The sequence below is a fragment of the Cricetulus griseus genome, chromosome 9 (genome assembly GCF_003668045.3).
Source record: "Cricetulus griseus strain 17A/GY chromosome 9, alternate assembly CriGri-PICRH-1.0, whole genome shotgun sequence".
Classification (NCBI taxonomy): domain Eukaryota; kingdom Metazoa; phylum Chordata; class Mammalia; order Rodentia; family Cricetidae; genus Cricetulus; species Cricetulus griseus.
This window is the reverse complement of record NC_048602.1, coordinates 12,331,924-12,355,009: the sequence shown is the minus strand read 5'-3', so window position 1 is coordinate 12,355,009 and position 23,086 is coordinate 12,331,924. Positions and strand designations below refer to the sequence as shown.

At 42.1% G+C, this 23,086-nt stretch overlaps 1 protein-coding gene across 1 annotated transcript; it reads left to right on the top strand.

Annotated features, from left to right (window-relative positions):
• Nucleotides 1-2,053: 2,053 nt before the first annotated feature.
• LOC113838302 (cytochrome P450 2B1-like) lies at nt 2,054-20,007 on the top strand. Its single transcript, XM_027434074.2, has 9 exons — nt 2,054-2,224; nt 10,851-11,013; nt 11,154-11,303; nt 13,070-13,230; nt 14,046-14,222; nt 14,676-14,817; nt 16,260-16,447; nt 16,623-16,764; nt 19,826-20,007. Exons 1-9 carry the CDS (start codon nt 2,054-2,056, stop codon nt 20,005-20,007), a joined length of 1,476 nt encoding a protein of 491 aa, XP_027289875.1.
• The last annotated feature ends 3,079 nt before the right edge of the window (nt 20,008-23,086 follow it).

Sequence of the window (23,086 nt, the reverse complement as noted above, 5' to 3'; positions counted from 1 at the left end):
GGTCTCCTATCAACTCTAGAGTTCCAACTGTCAATGATTCCAGCCATTGAATACCCATGTTTACAAGCCTAATCTGGTACCATTTCTCGACATTTGTTGCTTTTCTTTGCACTATAGCCAAATTCCTGCTACAAAGCAACTTTTCTCTTAGTTTCATGGCAGGTTAGACATGGCACTTGGGGCTTTGGTCTAAATGTGGGAGGTAGTGGTTGTTCTTAAATATGTAGATGGAGGTAGAAAGAGGATTATGAAGAGGAGGAAGACGGCACACACAGAGAGAAAGGTAATAGATAGATAGATAGACAGACAGACAGACAGCCATATGCAGGGTATTTGTGACCAATAACCAACAACCTACTTCTTTCTTTCAAGCTTTACCTCATGGTGTCAAGTGACCTCCCAAATAGTACTACCAGTTAGGGGCAAAGTGTTGACACATGAAACTATGACAAAGATTTTATACTCAAAACAACACTTTGTGAATGGATCAAAGTCATTATTGTAGTAGTGTGATAGCTAAGAACATCCAGTATCTTTTTATTTTTCTTTTTTAGTCTTAGGATGTACAGTTACTGACTACTGTGCCTTATTATAGTGCAGTAGCAAGGGCCTCACCAGATGCCAGTGTTGAGTTCCTGGAAATAACTGCTTCCTGAATCACAAATTTAAAAATGCTATTCATACAATTTCTGGGTTTCCGGTATCCTGCTACAGTAGAATATAGCCTAAGATAATCCCGGCCTCTTATAGCACAGAGACTACAGGAATAACAGAACAACTCTCAGATAGTGATAGCAAGAGATAGGGTCAGAGGACATCATATCCTATGAAGACAGCCAGGAGGAGAGAAGTAACCATTTGTCATTAGTCACAGAGATCAGAGATTATTTAGTGAGGGTTTCTATTTCTGTGACAAAACACCGTGAACAAAAGCAACATGAGCAGGAAATGTTTTAGTTTGTTTGCATTTCCTCTCAACAGGTAATCATCCAGGGAAATCAGGGCTAGAAGATGGAGGAAGAAGTTGAAGCATAGGTATAGAAGGGTGCTGCTTATTTGCTTGCTCCTCATGGCTTGCTCAATCCTCTGACTTAAGTACCCAGTACCACCTCCCCAAGGGTGGTAGCATCTACAGTGGCCTGAACCCTATCAGTCAGTATTATTCCTTATTCATCGCTAACTAAGAAATTGCCCTAACCTCTTGGCTGCAGTGTGATTTTTATGGATGAATTTTCTCAAACGAAGTTCCTTCCTCTCAAATGACCCTAGATTGAATCAATTTTACTTAAAAGCTAGCCAGCACATACACCCAGTGGCCCCAACTGCTCCTATGTCAGATTTCAGTCTCTCTATCCTCCTGGCTGCAGAGCCTCTGATCTCCTTAATCTCTTGCCTTTCCTTCTCTCTCTCTTCTTTAGCTCCCATCTGTGGCTGTCAGTGGCCGGAGAGTATAAAGGAGACTGTGGAGAAATTACATCTGCAGCCCCTCAAAGACCCAGGCTAGGAATGCATAGACACAGAGACACACAGAGTACCATGAAACACTATTATTGTCATTTCAATGTAATCATATCCACATATGTAACCAAGAACATATAGAAAAGCCTCCACAATTTAAGGTTATACATGCAAACACACCCCAGACATGCAAGAGTAGACTAACAAGCACATCTAGACAAAAGCACAAAAACACATTCATATGAGAAATGAACTTTCATGTATAAAAAGCATACAGCGCACACACTCAGGCCAATGCCTGAACAGACAGACAGAGCTCAGCTGACATTTGTACACACACTCCCAGTAATCAACATTACACCCAATGCCCTTTTGTCCTGTGAATCGATTTCATGGTGTCCTTGCCAAAATCTACCATGGGGGTAAGGGAATAGTGAGCGAGCAGGTCCCTGGCAGGCCACCAAAGTAGGAAGTATGCATGACAAACATGAGAGAGGAGGTGGGAATAGTTGAAGTTGCATAACTGGGTGGAAAGCACAGTTCAGCATACAAGGTCCTGCTGGACTGTGCAGTGGACAGTGTTCAGAGGAGGACCATGGAACCTACCATCGTGCTCTTTCTCACTCTGTTCCTGGCCTTCTTAGTGCTCCTGGTCAGAGGCCACTCAAAGGCGCATGGCCGCCTCCCACCAGGACCCCGCCCTCTGCCCTTCTTGGGAAACCTCTTGCAGATGGACAGAGGAGGCCTCCTCAATTCTTTCAGGCAGGTGAGACTTATATGGGGCCTTAGTGTGGGCTTGGTGCTTCTTTAGTCCATGGAGAGCATTCATCAGGATGAGCAAGGTACTCCTTCCTGGATGTAGGACCAGGTGGGAAGGTCACTGAGTTTGATGCTTATTGGCGATGGATTGCGCTCATGTTAACAGGCTTGTTCTTGGTATGCTTGAATTGTGTGGGGCACTGCTTGGAGCATGAAAGGTATAGGTGTGCTGAGGTGAAAGCATATAGAATTTCACTCCATGGAGCCTGTCTTTTCTAGAGAAAAAGAAAAATGTCACAGCATCAAAAACAGGTTTTGCTCCTGCCAACAAAAGAAAGAGTAAAGATTAACTTGACATGTTCAGGGACAAAGGGGAGGAGTGGCAGGCAGGGCAGGAGGAGGGTCCAGCAGGAAGTGCTTTATCAGTTTCTTCTAGCAGCTAGGGTTATATTTACCAGTCTGTTAATTGATGCTTCACATTTAGGATTTAATGCTTAATTGCCACTTTTTTATTAATTTTATTAATTTATTAATTTTATTAATCATCAACTGTGGAACTAAAATCCATGACAGTGCTGAAGCAGTGGCTGTAAGTCTTACTCCAAAAATGGAGTTTCTGTCCTGCCAGGTCCCACAGTCCTTCAGTCCCAAATATATACACAAAGGTTTATATTAAGTATAAACTGTTTGGCTGAAAGCTCAGGCTGCTCTTTGGTCTGCTCTTTCTTAATTATTAACCCATATCTATTAAACCAAGTATTGCCATGAGGCTGTGGCTTACCCATAATGCCACTGCTTGTTATACCTTCAGCAACGACATGGCATCTCTTTGACAACTCTATGAGTTTTCTCTTCCTGGAATTCTCCTACTCTGGTAGCCCTGGCTGTACTTCCTGCCTGGCTACTTCTTGCCTGTCCATTGGGCAAAACAGCTTTTTTTCAATAACCAAGAAGAGAAACATATATTCACAGCGTTCAGAAGGATCTCGTCCATCGTACTCCTCTGTACCTCCCCATTACTGTGGAGTTCCCCCTCTTGAACATTGCATTTATTACCCCTTGACTTTTTCCTAAGACCTTACATATTTAATACAGTGTGTTTCCTGTGTACAAATGGAAAAATTAAGTTCAACATTTCTGATCAATATGGCTGTTAATTTCTGTACAATGCCATCTCAACACAGTAAACTGGGATACTTTTTTTCCAAAGTTGACAACACAGTTAAAGTTTCCAAAACTTCAAATTATATATTTATATATATATAAAGACCAATAATGGAAGTATGTTATGCATCAATAGCAGCAACAGCTTTTCCAGGTTCTACAGTCATTTGAACAAAATTGTAGTGACATCCAGCACTCTCCATTAAAAAAAATAAAGTAAAAACAAATTCCCAGAAAAACAGCACAGTTCTGTTATTCTTGTGGTACCTGGAACCATTGTTTTAAAATTAGCTGCTCAATCATCATCTGGAAGGAAAGCATTCTGAGCAACATCATTAAAAACAGCTCTGATAAAGCACAGTCACTACTATGTATCATAAAGCAGGTCCACATATGAGTGAGTACATATCATGTTTGTCTTTTTGTGATTGGGTTACCTCGCTCAGAATGGTTTCTTTGAGTTCTATCCATTTTCGTGCAAATTTCAAGATTCCATTGTTTTTTTTCCCACTGAGTAGTACTCCATTGTGTAAATGTACCACAATTTCTCTATCCATTCTTCGGTTGAGGGGCATCTAGGCTGCTTCCAGTTTCTGGAAATTACAAATAATGTTGCTATGAACATGGTTGAACAGATGTCTTTGTTGTATGAATGTGCTTCTTTTGGGTATATGCCTAGGAGTGGAATTGTGGATCTTGTGGTAGACTCATTCCCAATTTCTTGAGGAGTCACCATACTGATTTCCAAAGTGTCTGTACAAGTTGGCACTCCCACCAGTAATGGAGGAGAGTTCCTTTTTCTCCACATCCTCTCCAGCATAGAGTGTCATAGGTGTTATTGATTTAGCCATTCTGACAGGAGTAAGATGGTATCTCAGAGTTGTTTTGATTTGCATTTCCCTGATGGCTAAGGATTTTGAACACTTTCTTATGTGTCTTTCAGCCATTTTAGATTCCTCTATTGAGAATTGTCTATTTAATTCTATACCCCATTTTTTAATTGGATTGTTTGGTGTTTTCAAGAATAGCTTCTTGAGTTCTTTGTATATTTTGGAGATCAACCCTCTGTCAGATATGGGGTTGGTGAATACCTTTTCCCAGTCTGTGGGCTGCCGTTTGGTCTTGCTGACTATGTCCTTTGCCTTATAGAAGCTTCTCAGTTTCAGGAGGTCCCATTTATTAATTGTTGATCTCAGTGTCTGTGCTACTGGTGTCAGGAAGCAGTCTCCTGTACCGATTAATTCAAGGGTATTTCCCACTTAATCTTCTAGTAGGTTCAGTGTGGCTCAGTTTATGTTGAGGTCTTTGATCCATTTTGACTTAAGTTTTGTGCAGGGCAAAAGGCTTGGGTCTATCTGTAGTTTTCTACATGTTTGCATCCAGTTATGCCAGCACCATTTGTTGAAGATGCTCTCTTTGTTCCCACATATATATTTGGATTGTTTGTCAAAAATCAAGTGTTTGTAGGTGTGTGGGTTAATTTCAGGGTTTTCAACTCTATTCCATTGGTCTACCTGTCTATTTTTGTGCCAATAACAGGCTGTTTTCAGGACTATACCTCTGTAATAGAGCTTAAAGTCAGGGATGGTGATTCCTCCAGAAGTTTCTTTATTGTACAGTGTTGTTTTGGCTATCCTGGGTCTTTTGATTCTCCATATAAAGTTAAGAATTGTTCTTTCAAGGTGTGTGAAGAACCGTGTTGGGATTTTGATGGGGATTGAATTGAATCTGTAGATTGCTTTTGGCAAGATTGCCATTTTTACTATATTGCTCCTACATATCCAAGAGCATGGGAGATCTTTCCATTTTCTGGTATCTTCTTTAATTTCTTTCTTTAGAGACTCAAAATTCTTATGGTACAGGTCTTTCACTTTTTTGGTTAGTGTTACCCCAAGGTATGTTATGTTGTTTGTGGCAATTGTAAAAGGCGATGTTTCTCTGATTTTTTTCTCCACCAATGTGTCATCAGTATATAGTAGGGCCACAGATTTTTTTGAGTTAATATTGTATCCTGCCACTTTGCTAAACGTGTTTATCAGCTGTAGGAATTCCCTGGTAGAGTTTTTCTGATCGCTTATGTGGACTATCCTATCATCTGCACATAGTGAGAGTTTGACTTCTTCCTTTCCGATTTGTATTCCCTTGAACTCCTTTGTTTTCTTATTGCTCTAGCTAGAACTTCAAGGACAATATTGAAGAGGTATGGAGAGAGTGGACAGCTTGTCTTGTACCTGATTTTAGAAGAATTGCATTGAGTTTCTCTCCATTTAATTTGATGTTGGCTGTTGGCTTGCTGTATATTGCTTTTATTATGTTGAGGTATGTTCCTGTATGTTCCAGGACCTTTATCATGAAGGGATGTTGGATTTTGTCAAAGTCTTTTTCAGCATCTAGTGAGATGATCATGTGATTTTTTCCCTCAGTCTGTTTATATGGTGGATTACATTGATGGATTTTCATATGTTGAACCATCCTTGTATCCCTTTGACTGTCCTCCCAACAGAAGAGGGATGATTTCTGAGTAAGGACTAGAAAAGCTGCTGATGGATGGGGAAAGAGAAGCATACTAATGCAATAAGAGAATCACCATCCCTCCCATCTGATTATGACGGTTTAAGTGAATCAGCCTTCCTCTGGGCTTGTCTCTTGGCAAGGTGCTTGGTGGGCCCAGCTGATCTAATTAGCTCTTAAGAGAGGAGTCCATCTTTGGAGCAGATAAGAATATCATGTTTCTGTGGTAGACTTTGGGGAGCCCCTTTTGAGGGCCTTACCCTGCCTGGGGAGTGAAGCGGGGATGGCTAGGGGCAGGTGGGATGCTGGGGGGGAGGGAGAGGGAGAAGGGATTGACATCTGAAGAAAGCTTGTTCCTAATTTGAACTAATAAATTAAAATAAAATATAAAAAAACATAAATAAATAAATAAATAAATAAATAAATAAATAAATAAATAAGACTATCATGTTTCTACACATGACCAGAGGTGGGGGGAAGAGAAATGAGTTGGAGGAGGATAGGAGAGAGGAGTCTATTCTAAACTCTTTTTAAGGTTCCTTAACACTCTCCTCTTATGAATGGGGACTCCAAAATCATTTGGTAGATGATCTGCAATCTGGTGAAGGCAAATTATCAAAGCTGTCCTATGAGGATCAGTGTCTGGAATGGTTTGAGGCACATATAGCTCCAGGAAGGAGAAAACATAAGAAGGACCTGGGTAGGACTGGTAGTGGTGGAGAGCTGGCTCAGTTATTGAGACCACTGCCTGTTCCTTAGAGGACCTGGTTGCAATTCCCAGAACCCCAACAATAAATGGCTCACAACCATCTGTGACTCCCGTTGTAGGGGATCTGTCTCCATCTTCTGACCTCTGAATGTACTGCACAGACGTGTGGCACTTACATATATGCAGGCATAACACTCATACAAAATGCATTGTCCTACTGTGGTAGGTTCAAAAGAACATGCTTCTGTGTCTGCTCAGTGGGTTCCTCATCATGTTTTAAGTGTGGCCTCCAAGACTTGATTCAAGAGTGGTGACCTTGGGACACATTCTCAAATGCTTTGCTAGCTGTTGGGGTGGCATGAACCACAGCCTGGGGTACTTCTCAGACAGATGCTAAGGTCCTGGAGTGTGACTACCTGTTTTATTTTTACAAGAAATTCTTTAGAGTCCCATTTTATTCATATAGTATCAGAAGCTCAGGGGAACACACTGGTACCATGGAAACTGGTGTGAGAAACAGACTGAGGGCGAACTCAAGGGCAATTTTGTTAGAGTTTGTTAAGTCTTGGCTGCTGCTGGAAGGTGAAGATAGGTGAGAGAAATAGAGGAATCTATACCAATTGTAAGCAACCACGTGGTGAAAAATTGAGTGGGTTTATATAAAGACAGGGATGCCTCAGAGTGTCAGGTATATCATACCCAGCCTTTGTTCAGTATCTGAAAGAACAAGAGATAGAAAGGGAAGTTTCAGAAGAGCCATGATTTTCTGAGTCATAACACAGAAGAGGGGGCAGGTCCCACGGTAGCGGCGCTACAGTGATTCCTGATGCAAGCTCTGGAAGTGGTTGCTTAGAATTTGGAAAGAAATGTGATTAATTATTATTATTGTTTATTATAATATTATTATTACTATTATTGCGTGTCTGTTTGAGTGTATATGTACTTTGAGGGTGGATGCACACACCTATTACATGGAGGCCAGATGGGGAAACTGATTGTCCTGTATCAATCTCTGTCTATCCCTTTGAGGCAGTGTCTCTCTCTTAACATGGGCCTGGCATTCACCCAGCTAGGCTGGAAACAACAAGCCCTATTATCCTCCAGACTCCACCTCCACTGTGGAGCTGGGGTTATGGCATGCTTGGAACACCAGACTTTTAACGGCATACTTGGATACAAATCCCAGTCATCATGATGTAGCATTAAGGGCCACTAAGCTACCTCTCCAGATTCAATTATACCTAAAAGTTATTTATTTTAGATTTCTTTTTCCTTTCTGTGAAAGGGTATTTCACCTGCTCATATGTCTGTTTACCATGTGTGTGTCAGATGCCTATAGAGTTCTAAAGAGGGCATTGGATCCTCTACAACTGGAGTTATAGATAATTGAGGGCTACTATGTGTGTGCTGGGAAACAAACCCAGGTCCTCTGAATTAGATATTAACCTCTGATCCATCTCTACAGCTATTCCAGTTTCAACTTTTGAGTTATGATGCTGTTCAATCACTATAAAGCAGCAGTTCTCAACCTTCCTAAACCATGCCTTGTGATCTACTGTTACCACCTTTTCATTATTCTGACTCAGCAGGTTAACTTTACAGGTGATCAAGGTTGATTTAAATAATAGCAAACGTAAGAAGTTGCTTTCAAGCCAATATTAAGTTGGTGATCATTTCTATCATTCATCTGATACACAGATTTTTATTTCATTGATACACAAGATTTCCCAGTGTGGACTCAACACTGTTTGTTTAGTGTAATGTCATGTTAGTAGGATTCTTTCTAGGAATAATCTGGTTCAATCATTTGTTGAACAGGTGTAAGTATTTTTGACGTTGTACAAGTATTTGGAAGTGAAGTTTCTCTGTATGTATTCATTCATCTTCAAAAATTATAGATGATTCTACATAAAGGCAGATTCTTTACCTGTACATTTACCCAGCTGTGGAATGAAAATACTTAGGAGAAAGACATTTTCTGCTAGGTTTGGCCCACACCAGCAACCCTAGCACTTCAGATACTGAGGCTTGAGAATGACAAATCTGAGACAACTTAAGCTACATCGTGACTCTACAGATCATACTGGCTTACATAGCACCATTCTTCTCAAGGGATTTCAACACTGGAGTTTTGTGATATTCCTGGGACCAATTCCCAGTTGGTGCCCAGATGGTTTCATTGTGAGGTATTTTCCCAATCATACATACTATAGTTGTGACTAAATGGAGGACCACTACTAGGAGATTTTCACTTTCCCCTTCTATATAACCCAGTGGGTGGGACAGGTCCATTCTTTCTGAGTGTCGCCAGGAGGCATTGAACATGTTGAAGGTAGGTCAGAGGAACCATGGTTCTTGGTTGTGATTTCAGGACTGTCCAGACTGAAGGGTATGGACCAGGATCTATATCTGTATTGACATCCATATCTATATCAATATCTAAGTCTATGTGTATATCTATATTCACAGTCACATCATATTCCTATCAATGTCTGTATCTGTATCTGTACTGAAGTGGCAGCTTAAGCGGCCTCCCCTCACCAGTGACAATCTACTTTAAACACTAGACAAGTAAGAAAAGACTCTCTTTAATAAAGCACATCAGGTTCTGGCCAACTTCCTAGAGAAACTGCCCTCAAAGAGCAATTTTTAACAGCTTCTGTCGAACTTAGGCACTAGCAATCCCTATGTGCTGTCATCTGTAAATATCTTTTAGGTTCCATTAGATGTTGAGGCATTAAACATATGTTACAGACATAGGAACTGCAATTCTGCCTATTTCTGCTAAATGGAGATTTATAGCAAAGATATTGTCACCCTTACTTTTAAAGTAGACCAGTGTTTATTGTGGGAAATTACCAATACAGAGCCAGGTAAACACACAAGGGAATTTAATAGGGAAAAGCCTTAGTTACAGAGCGACCCAGCCAGCCGGCAGGGCAGCTAGCTGTCCGTACAGCAAGCCAAAGATGAAACCCAAAGCAGAACCCTCCACCTGAATGTCCCTCACTCTACATCACCCTGACCACGCCCTCGAAGGCGTGGTCAGACACACTTGTAGCCAGCCCCTAAGCAGGCGTGGCTACAGCATCCCCAACAAGTGTTGTTCCTTTTGAATCATATTACTTCTGCCTCAGTCTCTCTTCCGTTGCTGTGAAGAGACACCATGAGCAAGGTAGCTCTTATAAGAAAGCATTTAGTTGGTTTGTTTATAATCTCTGATATTTAGTTCATCATCATCATGTAAGGAACATGACAGCAGGCATGGCAGGGTACTGGAGCGGTAGCTGTCCCCTAGGCATAGAAAGAAACTTCAGGCTTAGTACGGGCTTTTACAATCTAAAAGCCCACCCCCAGGGACACACTTCCTCCAACAAGTTCACACTTCCTAATCCTTCTAATTTTTTCAAATAGTAACACTCCCTGGTGACAAAGCATTCAAATAAGTGAACCTAGGTTCGATCTTATTCAAAAACCACACTCAGTGCCATCCTGCCTTCATGGAACAATTATACTCTTCCTGATAAGAAAACCAGGACTCAACCATCATTTTTTTCCCCATTTTTCCCCCATTTTTTGCCCAGTACAGCCATTTTCTCTGATATGGGAATGGAGCCCAATTTGCAACAATCTTTACAAACAAATATTAACAGAAACATATTCCCAGAAGCTTAAACTGCAGGAAGCCTAAACTACAATTATGTTCAAGGTACGGCTATTTGCCTAGAGTTTCTAACATGTCTGCTTACTTTACTACTTGTCACCGAGTGCCATTAGAGGCAGTACTGCTTTAGCTAAACCCTACCTTGTGCAACCGAGCATTTCCTTACATGTTTAATGCTAAATCCATTGTAATGGCAATTTATCACTCTCAGTTTTCCTATATCACATCTGTGTCTTGCTTATCTTTTGACACAAGGTTTCGTGTAGCCCCAGGCTGGCTTCCAGATCAACAGCAGTCAGGGGTGATTTTGAACTCCAGGTCTACCTCATTTACTTCCCCAGTGCTGGGCTTGCAGCATGAGCCCCATATCCACAGCCATACTATAATGTAGTATTGCTCACAATGCCCAACATCCATGCAGACCTCCATAGTGGTGGGTCAACCCTGACACTGCTAGCGCCTCAGAATGAAAATGGTAGCCAGGGGAGGGGTTCCTATTTAACCAATATGTGTCTAAGTGTTTTAACAGTGTAACAACAATGTCTGCCCTGACTACCTCAACAATGGTGCCCTTATTTTTGGCAGTTTCGAGAAAAATATGGAGATGTGTTTACCTTGTACCTGGGATCAAAGCCGGTGGTCATGTTGTATGGGACAGAGGCCATAAGAGAGGCTCTGGTGGACCAAGCGGAGGCTTTCTCTGGCCGGATAACAATTGCTGTGCTTAAACCTATTTTCATGGACTATGGTAGGACGCTCAAAGTTTGGTACGAAGTGGGATGGAGAGTGGCCACAGACAGAGGAGAATCTGATAGAAGGGTGGGCAAGGGCTGGGGAGGGGAAGGATCCAGGTTTCTTTGAACTTCGTCTGTCCCCCTACATTTTTAGGTGTGATCTTTGCCAATGGGGAACGCTGGAAGGCCCTTCGGCGATTCTCTCTGGCCACCATGAGAGACTTTGGGATGGGAAAGCGGAGTGTAGAGGAGAGGATTCAGGAGGAGGCCCAATGCCTGGTAGAGGAGCTACGGAAATCTCAGGGTGAGTCCCAAATAATGTATATAGAGAAAGATGGTGACGCAAGTCATGAGTGCACATCCAAAGAAAGAAAAGAGATATACATGGGCAGAAAAAGAAACACCTGCGTGCGTACACACACACACACACACACACACACACACACACACACACACACACACACACACACACTGGGGAGTGGAAGAGATAGGAGAGAGAAATACAGAAAGATAGGGGAAGAAATGTGACATCCAGAACATGTAAGAACAACTCAGAAATATATATTGAGTCATTTGCATGCTGGCTACTTACCAGCAGGGAAATTCATGCCTGGGTTAATATTATGTGTCATTATGGCACAAATCTGTCCTCCCAATGCTCAGGGGCCGGAGACAGGGAGGGTCATACATTGAAAGCTAGTTTGGCTACATCATGAAATCTTGTTTCAAAGAGAAAATGAGATACATGCTTTTGTGCAAGCCCAGCACACATACAGTTTCTTTTCTTATCCTTCAAACCACAACCTTGACATGGTGTCACATGCTGTTTGTATTGGTATACTTGAATTTTAGGCAAAAGCTTAGAGGGTTGGTATACTTGACTTTTAGGCAGGAGCTTAGATGGTAACGGTCATCCTTGACTTCATGTGGTATTCAAGGCCATCTTGAATATGTTAAACAGTCTCAAAACATGGTGTATGTCCAAGTCAAGTGTTAGAAGTAAGGAACTGTGTTTTACCTTGTGGATATCTTCTGAATAGGACAACGAGCAAAGAGGCACTGTGGGTGATTTACTTTGTGAGAGTTATAGGCATTTCTGGGTACTTATAGAAACTCCATAACAGGACACTCTGTTGACAGAGTCTGTTTTTAGCAACTCAATTCTTCAGGCTGGTTTTTGCAATCTTCTAAGATTTCTCAGGCGACATGAGACATAGAGGCCAAAGAGAGTAGAAGGATATCAAGAGTTTATGAAGACAGAAGGAGAAATAGGTTGACATAGACCAAAAAGCTAGTATGGAGCTTGAGGGATCAAACAGAAGAGAAAACACAGTGGAGCAGGAACGTGGAGAATAGAGAGGGGAAGAAAGTAGGTAGTGTGTGAGAAAAGAGAAAGGAACTGACACACATCAGGGAAAGAACTGCAGAGCAATCAGGAACATTAGACAGGTGAGACCCTGAGAGAGTGGTAACAATGGCCCAATATTGCTGGACTGACAGCATCCCTCCCACTATGATGGCCCATGAAGAAACCTGCAATTCAAAGGCGGCAGATGCCAGATGCTGGTGGTTCTTGGAACACCACAGAGCCTAGAATCATAGAAGAAATAGAGGAAGACTCAGAGATGAGAGACTACTAAATCCATAAAACAAACCACTTGACCATTCTATGCACCATTCCTGAAAGGGGGATTTATGTATTGGATTATAGTCAGAATGCTGGCCTGGGAGGGGTTTCATGGTGGGGAGTAACTTTCACATGCTTTCCTTCTCACATTTATGGGTCTGTGTCCTGGTCCCAGTCATAAGTAGGTTTGCTAATTTGGAGAAGTTAGTGACTATCTCTGCATACTAATGTCATTGTACATTATGTGTAATATTGAGAAGAAATTAAATAAAATGGCTTGTACAATCTCTAGTGCAGGATCTGGTGCATCATATGTGAAAATAGGGTAGCAAATGTTGCCATTCTTTGAGTAGTGAGTGGTGGTGACAGCTGTATAGAAATAGTGACAAGGCCAAACGTTCCTCTTGATGCCATGTCTCCTGTCTTGCCTCTTCATCCTCCAGGAGCACCTCTGGATCCCAAGTTCCTCTTTCAGTGCATCACAGCCAATATCATCTGTTCCATTGTCTTTGGAGAGCGCTTTGACTACAAAGATGGCCAGTTCCTGCGCCTGCTGGACCTGTTCTATCAGACTTTCTCAATCATTAGCTCACTATCCACTCAGGTTAGTGGTTGGGGAGAGTATCATCTAAGGCAGAAGAAATGAGATTCTGTTCTGTTGGTGAAGACGGTCTGGAAGAAAGACAGAGAAAACATGAAGAGATAAGATTGAGAGCAGGAGGGAGAGATGTGGTTATATCTTTCTTGAACAAATCCTCTATATCTGGCTCCAGGTTTTATTACACAGACCAATTAAGAACTCCATTTACAGAGAAAAGTATGGGGCACAGGGCAGAGACAATATGGAGAGGCAAGTGGCCTTAGGCCTGGAAGGAGGAAAGAAAGGTGGAGATACCTGAATACAGAAATACAGACCCTTCCAGACATGAGAAAATGATAACATGGTGGATTGTGGCTGTTGCTAAATGGGTAGAAGACTTGTCTATCATGTTTGAATCATGAGGTCAATTCCTAGAACAAAATAAGCTGGATTATGTTTGGCACACATGTGAAATCCCAGCACACCCCAGATCAGTAATATCAAGGACATCTTTGTATAAATATTGAGTTTGAGTACAGTCTGAAAGACAAGAGACCCTGATTGAAAAATAAAATGAAAAACAAAATGATGGCTTCGGAAAGAGAGGTAGAAAATACAAGTTCTGGGGAAAGAATCGGAGAGAGAGAGAATGACAGCATGCTGTATGTATGTGTGCATGAGACTCGAAATGAAGGAACAAGAGATGAGCAAATAGCAGGAAGAGCAGAGGGTGGAAGGAGAGTGGATTCTCATGACATTTGGGAACCTAGGAACAAACACATCCTGCTTCTTGAGACCTGATAGCTCCAGGTGACCTCCTGGAACCTTCTTTCATGCAGATGTTTGAGTTCTTTTCTGGCTTCCTGAAGTACTTTCCTGGTTCCCATGTACAAGTTTGCAAAAACCTGCAGGAAATCCTTGACTACATTGGACACAGTGTGGAGAAGCACAGGCTAAACTTGGACCCCAGTAATCCAAGAGACTTCATTGATACCTACCTTCTACGCATGGAGAAGGTAAGTCCTGCGTGAATGAGAGAGTGGATGGGTAAAAGTAAAAGCTGAGGATGTGAGCAGAGGAAAAGATTGGGGGAGACAGATGATGGGAAGGAGAGACAGGAAATTGAGTGGAGGAGATGGACTAGAATCTAGAAAGTGAAGAATAGAAAGGGAGGAGAAAATGAAATAGGGACAAAGAAGGCTGAAGAAGAATCACAGTGCAAGGGACAATAAAATGAAAATGGTCTCAAAGGAAGAGGGAGTTTGATAGACAAAACATGATAAACTATTGAAGAGTAAAGTAGAGAGAGAAGACAGAACACACAGAGACCAAGATACATTTTCAAGGATTGAGAAATGTCAAAAAGTCTCTATAATGTGAGACAGAAGGACAGATCACAGGATGTGTTTATCTTCCTGTAAGGCTCCAGTCACCTCTGACCCTCCCTTCCCTCTCATATCTGGAACCAGGAGAAGTCCATCCCACACACGGAATTCCATCACAAGAACCTTGTGATCACCGTGCTGTCTCTCTTCTTTGCTGGCACCGAGACCAGCAGCACCACGCTCCGCTATGGCTTCCTGCTCATGCTCAAATACCCCCATGTCACAGGTGTGTCATTGGCAACCAGTGAGGGAGCTTCTAACTCCCTTTTGGCTTTGGAGTTTTGCGAAGATGAGAGACACATGTGCTTCTTACATCTGGAACGCAGAAGGCTATGGTCTACTTCTAAACTAAGACAGTGCTGTGGGTAGTGTGTGAATCAATACCCAGCTGACCCATTTTTACTGTCAATTAAAGTGTGATATTCCACCGATTCAACTTTCTTTTCCTCTTTAGTTACTTCCTTTTTTTCTTCCCTTCCATCTTTACATTCATCTATCAAAGCATCTCTTCATCCATCTACTTCTCCTATTTGCTCACCTGCCTGTATGTCCACTCATTTGTCATCCACCTATACCTTCATTCATTTTTTCCAACTATCTAAGCCATCTATCCTTCCAAATATCTAGTTACTCAACCACCCTTCTACCTATCCAACTATAAATTCTTGTTCATACACACACATCCCCCACACACCCACAATAAGCATCCATTCAACCATATTTCAATCCACTGACCAAATGATTCTTTAATCGCCCTGCAAGTCATTTCATTAATTTGTTTCAGTTAATCAACTTAGTCTTTCCTTTGGTCAGTAGAATTAAATAAATTATCTGTCATTGATTCATTCATATACTTATATGTCCTTTTATTAACATGTTTCATTCCTTTTTCCCTACACCAATTGGCCTTTGAATTCATCTTTCCTTTGTCAAAGATTCCTGCAGTTTGAATCATCTGTCGACTTAAAAGTTCAGTGTCTATTCATTTCATTAATTCATAAACCTGTCTACTTATTAATTGATTTATTCATTGATTTACTTATGTATTCCTTTTTAAGCTCATCTGTTGATACTCTCATTTACTAATTTACCTACTTCTTAGTTATATTTCTGAGGAAAGAGCCTCAAGTTCTTAACAAAAAATTCCATGTAAAGTTGTGGTATGTGCCTGAATGAGAGTGTGTCTGTGAGTGTGTGTGTGTGTGTGTGTGTGTGTGTGTGTGTGTGTGTGTGTCCTTGTATGTGCATTTGTGTATATGTGTGTATGCATGTGTTTATGTGTGCTTGAGTGTATTGTTAATGCATATGTGTGTGTATAAAGAGACAATTCATTCCCTTGCAAAGGTAAGAGTTTTTGCTGATTTTCTTCCTCACACTCTCATACCAATATGATTGCTTTAAATTATCCTTATGCAGTAGCCCTTTGCTGTATTTTTTCTCTTTTTTTTAAGTCCCTGATGAAATGTGGTTGAACCTCACAGAGGACAGATTTATATAGTTTTAAGCATGGGCACAGAGGATCAGTCGCTTAAGTTCAGGACAGTTTTGTACCCTCAAGTACATGGAGTTTTTTAGGAGAGTCTCGTTGCTGCCCTCTTTGCTGGGTTGTTGCTCATAGAATAACGTATCATTGCTACAAATCTGACCAAGTAGATCTTTTCTGTGCAGAAAAAGTCCAGAAGGAGATTGATCAGGTGATCGGTTCAAACCGCCTACCAACCCTTGACGACCGCACCAAAATGCCATACACTGAGGCTGTCATCCATGAAATTCAGAGATTTTCAGACCTTATCCCAATTGGTGTGCCACACAAAGTCACCAAAGACACTTTGTTCCGCGGGTACCTGCTCCCCAAGGTGAGACCGGCTGCCATTCCACATCTCTACTCCATGAGCTTCAAGCTTTCTCCTCCATCCTAGTACCAGCCTGTTGTTGATTCCCCAGAATTTCAGGTGTCTTATTGATTGATTGAATGTTTGAATATGTGAGTTAGGGAATGTTGACATCTTTGTATCTCATAATGTCTCCTAGGACACTGAAGTGTACCCCATCCTGAGCTCAGCTCTCCATGACCCACAGCACTTTGAACAACCAGATACCTTCAATCCTGACCACTTCCTGGATGCCAATGGGGCACTGAAGAAAAATGAAGCTTTTATGCCCTTCTCTATAGGTGAGACTCACCTGTGCTTCCTTTCCCTGACACTAGAGGGAAGGAACATACTCCAGGACACAGACTGGACTAGTTCCATATTTACTGAGTCTATTCCAGTTGATTTTTCTGAACAATTCCATTCACTGAACCTAAATTCCCATAAGGGACTCTTGAACTAAAGGTGTATCCTCATTGTGAGGACTTTGAGAAGTATTTAAAAACCTCTAAACCTGAGCACATTCATTTTCTTAATAAACAATGGCAATATCAACTGACATCATGTATGTACACTGCTATCAACAGGGTAAGGTCTTGATGAATGGGGAGACAGACTTTAGCTCTGAGCAATGGGGAGATGGGGCATGCCTTGACACACTTGCCCCTGTTGCATACTCTTGTTAAATTCTATGATACTTCAAAGTCACCAGCATTTATTTGAGCCAAGAATCCACTCATGATGGATAATATCCTGAACCAGAGAAAGGTCTGAATTACAGCAACTATCAGTGTGGACATGTGTTCTGTTTATACAACAGGGATATGGGCATTGAACACATAGCATGATTGGTGCCAGCTCTGCTTTTGCATTACTTGGTAATGTTGGAGTAGTTGGCAGCCTGGGATAAGTCAACTGCTCTTGGTGACTGAGATTAGTTATTCATTGGGAGACTATAATCTCAAGTTAGTGTGTAATTCATTTACCTTTTGCATTTGGGTAGTTTGTTACATGCAAAAGATGCCTTCAGCCATGTTTAATGAACTCTATGGGATGTAAACATAGAAGCTTGGTGTTCAGAATTCTTATCTTTTGGAGAAACAGGTGTTCTAGAAACGAATACTTAACCTTTTATTGTCCCCCTGAACCCATGTTCTCGGGCTAGGGGTGGAATCCTGGGCTGAGAGTGTGTTAAGCGAGTTATCTTTGAAAGAGCCCCCAACTCCTTGCTGTATTCTAGAAGACGTATTCCTGCTGAGCCTCTCTGCTCTCTGTCATCCCTAAACTGAGGACTGTGCACCAGGGGTTCTCCTGCTGAGAAAGGTCTCAGCTAAGAATAGTCTAGTCGTGAGTTTCCATGTCATTTCATTGACTCCTGGCTCTGTCCAGCATAGTAGTCTCCTTTCATATTTCAATTTCAGACATGTAGACATGTAAGGCATGAGACAAAAGTGAATTGTCACCATAACAGATGCAAGTTTAGAAAGGCAGGAATGTTGAGAAAAGGGGCAAAAGAAGAAGATGTCAAGGAATGCATGGCTAGATATATTTAGACAGAAAAGGAGGTGGGGTTAGGATGTTAGCTAGGAAGGTTAGAAAAAGCAAGCAGAAAAGAACTGATAAAAAGATACCTAGTGATGATAGGTACAGACCCAGGTTCAGGTCGACTGAAAGAAAGCAAGAAAACTGAGCAAACAAGCAATCCAAAAGGATACTAGAGCCAATGAGACTTGATAGTTTCTAAGTCTACAGCCCCAGGCATGGGGATATTATATTGAGAGTGAGATAAGCCATTAAAAGCTTCTCTAAAAACATCCAGGTCACAAAAGCCAGTTCTAGGAAAACCAGCTCAGAGAGATATCCCATGAATTTCTAAGCTCATGTCACCTAAATTCTGGAGATTCATTCCTAAAAGGATAGTGTGATTCCCCTATATACCCTTATACAGGCACAGTTTCCAAAGAACTGTATTACGGCACTGGGGTTACTGGGAAATCCCTCATCCACTTGGTGGCAGTTGCAGATTAAAAATCACTGAGGTACCCATGTGTCCAGGACCAGAGTGTATCCCTTCATGTGGGATGGGCCCAGGCACAGTACAGGAAGATTTGGAGGGCACTGCAGAGCCCCAGTTGAGGGCCCTACCCTGCCTGGGGAGTGGTGGGTGGATGGGGTGGAGGGTAGGTTGGGGGTGGGAGAGGAGGGATGGGGGTGAGGGGAGGGAAAGGGAGAAGGGGCTTACATGTGAAACAAGCTTGTTCCCTAACTTGAACTAATAAATAAATAAATAAATAAATAAATAAATAAATAAATAAAAAGAGTTTTTAAAAAGTGAAAAAAAATCACTGAGGTACAAGGCAGGTGGTGGGTTGAGTCTTTGCCTGAGCTTTCAGGCTGCCTTTGCTCTGTGGTCCTTGATGTCCAAGGTGACAAACCTCCAAAGCTCCTTATTTCCCTGAGAACCCAGTGGGTACCACAGATCATTTATCATGCCCTCTGCCCATCGTCAATTGTATATACAATTGTGGTTGTAAACAGTAGAAGGGAAGAACAGAGGGAAGGAGAGGAGAGATAGAAAAGACTCCCACACAGAGGTCTTGCTATGTAGTACAGGCTGCTCTGAACCCAGCATTTTCCTGTGTCAGTCTCCCAGTGGTTGCATTTACAGGCATGTGCCTTCATGTCTAGCTTATATAGGATTCATAACACAATCTAGTTGTTAATCTACAAGTCTTTCTAAACACTCTTTGGGCAGCCATTGTTAGGTACCAATCCAATCACATGGAAAAGGAGGAACACTAAAAAATGTTGCATAATGCTGGTGTACACATTCACATTTGGTTTCTATTATAAGTAGGTTCATACAGATCTGGAAGAAAGGATTCTGGTAACCTAACAAAATGCACAAATGTGTCAGAAGTGACCACGAGACATCCATCAACACCCATGTTACGAATTATTTATTTATTGTGTATATGGATATATTCATAGACATGTATGCTGTGGTGTTGGTGTGTGTGTGTGTGTGTGTGTGTGTGTGTGTGTGTGTGTGTGTGTGTGTGTGTTTATATCACAGGACAGCTTGTGGGAGTTGCTTCTCTCCTGTAACATGTGGGACCAGGGTATTGAACTCATGCCATCAGCATTGATAGTGGGTGGCTTTCTTTGCTGGGATGTGTCACTGGCCCTTGCACCAATTCTTTATGGTTTGGAAAATTTCTTACTACTCTCCTTGAAATTGCAGGTGATGGTCAAACACATCCGTTTTCATTGCAATTGGCAGAGTTCTTTTGTTTAGCAATGGTACAGTCCAATGTTTGTACATGCTCTGGGGCTCACATGACTCATTCTCTCTGCCCACAGGAAAGCGCATTTGTCTTGGAGAAGGCATCGCCCGCAACGAATTGTTCCTTTTCTTCACCACCCTCCTCCAGAACTTCTCTCTGTCCAGTCTCATGGCTCCCAAGGACATTGACCTCAGTCCCAAGGAGAATGGCTTTGGAAGAGTGCCCCCAGACTACCAGATTTGCTTCTTGGCCCGATAACTTGGCTGAGGTCGTGTCTCCAGTCCTGTTGAGAGTGGACCCTTCTTTCTTCCCCTGAGAGACCTGCTGGAAACAAGGCCCTAGATCACCGCTCACACTCTTCCATCTTACAGTCCCAATGTATCAGCTCCCAATGCTCTATAATCTAATCCAACGAACTCTGTATGTGATTTGAATCCTGCCTCTATAGATTTTCCTAAAATGTATGGTTCACAAAGCCAAATGACATGGCATGTGATCTTTGGTGTTTGTGTGTCTTTTATTTCAAACTATATTATCTAGGTTCCTGTGTTCTGCAGTCCACAGACGCACACATTCAAATGCTTTTTATCATGATCTTTCTTGGCAACAATGCACAACTACTTGCTTTAATGTGTGCTGACAGCCAGAAGGTGTGGTCAATAAATCCCTCATAGAATGCCCAGCAGCTTGGGTTGTAGTTGATGCAAGATACAGTCAAGTTAACACTGAAGAGCATCTATCACACTACCCAGTCTCCTGGACACCTCGTCATTGTTACCTGCGATTTCTCAATTGCCAGTTACCTTAAGTCCCTTCCAGAAGAGCTTCTTGCTGCAAATCCCATCCCATCCATGTCAGGTTTATGAGGGGACAACTTGTTTCTTTATTCCCTGCTCCACTATGAGAACCTGGAACAGCAGGTGGCTAGTGCCAAATGTTTAATATAATAGGAGTGTAACCAATAAGTAAACAAACAACTCAATAAAGTGACAAAACCCATTGTTCCTTAAACTTGCCCAATGTGTACTCAAACCTTCTCTGTCTCTCATCTCTTTCACACTTTTCTGATAACCAGAGTAAATCCCCATCCCCAAAGTGTCCAGGTTGACCCCAGTTCTATGAGTCATGTGCTCTTACTATCTTGATACCATTTGACAGGTGTCTGGAAGCCACCCTTTGAGCATTGAGCCATGAAACTTAGCTTCTAAACACCACACTGGTGGGACAGGCAGGTACTTATGGGAAGCATCATTTATTTAACACTATCACCTAGAAAGATGTGTCTGAGAAGCATTGGCTAATCAACAGGCAGCTCTTAATTCACCTCTGAGATATTAAATTTCCATTTGCCTCATCAAGCTCCCTGTAGCACGATAGGCAGAGTTACCAGGAGATTTACCCGGCATATCACCTTCCACCAACTACATAAATAAGACAACAGACAGAGCAGTCTGCCCTTCAAGCAAAAGAGGAATATGCAACATGCCAAGGAATACCATGGCAATCTGCCTTCTTCCGAATCTTGCTAGTCTGAACCCGGGGTTGCTTCAGCTCAAGGACTGTCCCTCTCCTGGACAATGGCTTCTGCCTTTCCTGGAGAACATTTTTCAAACAGACCCCATAAGCTTACTCAAATCCTTCCAGTGGGTGAAATGTGCAAGTAGTCATGGTGACGAGGCAAGAGTTGGGAGGAAGAAAGTAATGATTACAGGGATCAAGGAGTTGCAAATCCTTTGTTCAACGTGTTTGAAATTCTGCTCTTTCAGCCATGGTGTGGCACTAGAGAAGCTTCTAGTATTCTTTTGAGTAAGAACAGTGGGAAGGTCGGTAGTGGGAAGGTATGTAGGAAGATAGGTTCTGGTAAATGTACTGGGCTGTGCATCTTATAGGGGAACATTTGTGTGTGTGTGTGTGTAGTCTATGAAACTCCAAGTCCAAAGCTGTGAAATTCTCAGAATAGCTGGGAGCAGGGCCCCTGAGGAATGGTATTTGAGAGATGGTTACCTGAAACCACAGAACTCAAGTGTAGCTATTTTTCTAATGTGACCCAGGCATCATCAGGGAATTCAGCGAGAGGATTCACTATGGATAGCTTTTGAGGTCTCGGCCTTGACTCTGCAGCTGAGGAGAAAATAGGGAGATACTGTCACAATCTACATGGGATTACAGCATATTCTATTCCTGAGTGTATATATGAGGCACTATGGGAAGCCCTAGTGTGTCATGCAGAAGCTTTCTCTGGATAAAATTTATCATTTATCCCATCTTCCAGGAAAGCAGTGTGTGTGGGCATAGTATGTGTAGCTGCAGAAAGTAAAATAACATGAATCTCCATGAACTTCCTGTTTGTCACACCAGTCAAGTTTGCTCTTCAACAGTGGAAAGCCTTGGGAAGTTCTTGAGCATTTCCATCTGAGCACCATGAAGGGTTTTGGGATGGAGAAATGGAGTGTGGAGCAGTGAATCAGGAGGAAGATTGTGTTTGGTGGAGGAGCTTCAGAGTCTAGTCAATAAGTCCACAGTTCAGGGACACAGAGATGGAAAAAGGGCTGGTGAAATCCAGACTGAGAAATACAGAGACATGTTGTGATCCATTGCCTCTAGCCCATCCTATTGTTCCTATCCTTCTTCATAGGCCTGAGCACTGCACATTCTCGTATTTTATTCACCTTGGCCAGTTGGTGTCAGGCACAGGGTTTTGTGGTAAAGTATGGGCACCTGGGATATAGAGGTGAAGAGAAACAGCGGGAGGTTTAGAAATCTACTACAGGTTTTTTTTTAAATGAATGTGTAATGTCTTCTATATCCATCCTAAGGTTGTTCCATCCTAAGAAACTTTAGAACAGATGTCGTGGTTGACCTAGGAGGATCTTTAGAACTTCATGTTTGAGAAACACTTCCATAGACTTAATGTAGGCACTTCCATTAGCAATTTTGGGCTGGGGAGACAGCTCAGTAGAGAAGAGCACTTATTCCTGTAGGAGAATGAGATATAGCTCCCTGTATCCAAGCTGGAGAGCTTACAACTGCCAGTAACTACAGTTCCTGGGATCTGGGGCCCTCAACTAAGCAAGTTACATAGCAAAGAATGAAAAGAAGAGGAAAGAAAGAAAGCAAGTCGGGCAGGCTGGGCTTATGGTTGTGCTGGGGATAAAAACCATCTGCAGTGTAAACACAAGGATCTCCAGTATCCACATAAAAACTGTGCATGCACAAACCCCGGCACACACACACACACACACACACACACACACACACACACACACAAACACACACACCACATACAAACATCATGCCCTATACATAACATACACTACTTAAGACAACATATACACAC

Excerpts from the sequence above, each read along its gene's own strand:
- LOC113838302 (XM_027434074.2), top strand. The coding sequence starts at position 2,054 with ATGGAACCTACCATCGTGCTCTTTCTCACTCTGTTCCTGGCCTTCTTA. Across the intron at positions 2,225-10,850 it reads TCCTCAATTCTTTCAGGCAG|TTTCGAGAAAAATATGGAGA; the intron begins GTGAGACTTATA and ends TATTTTTGGCAG. Across the intron at positions 14,818-16,259 it reads CAAATACCCCCATGTCACAG|AAAAAGTCCAGAAGGAGATT; the intron begins GTGTGTCATTGG and ends TTTTCTGTGCAG.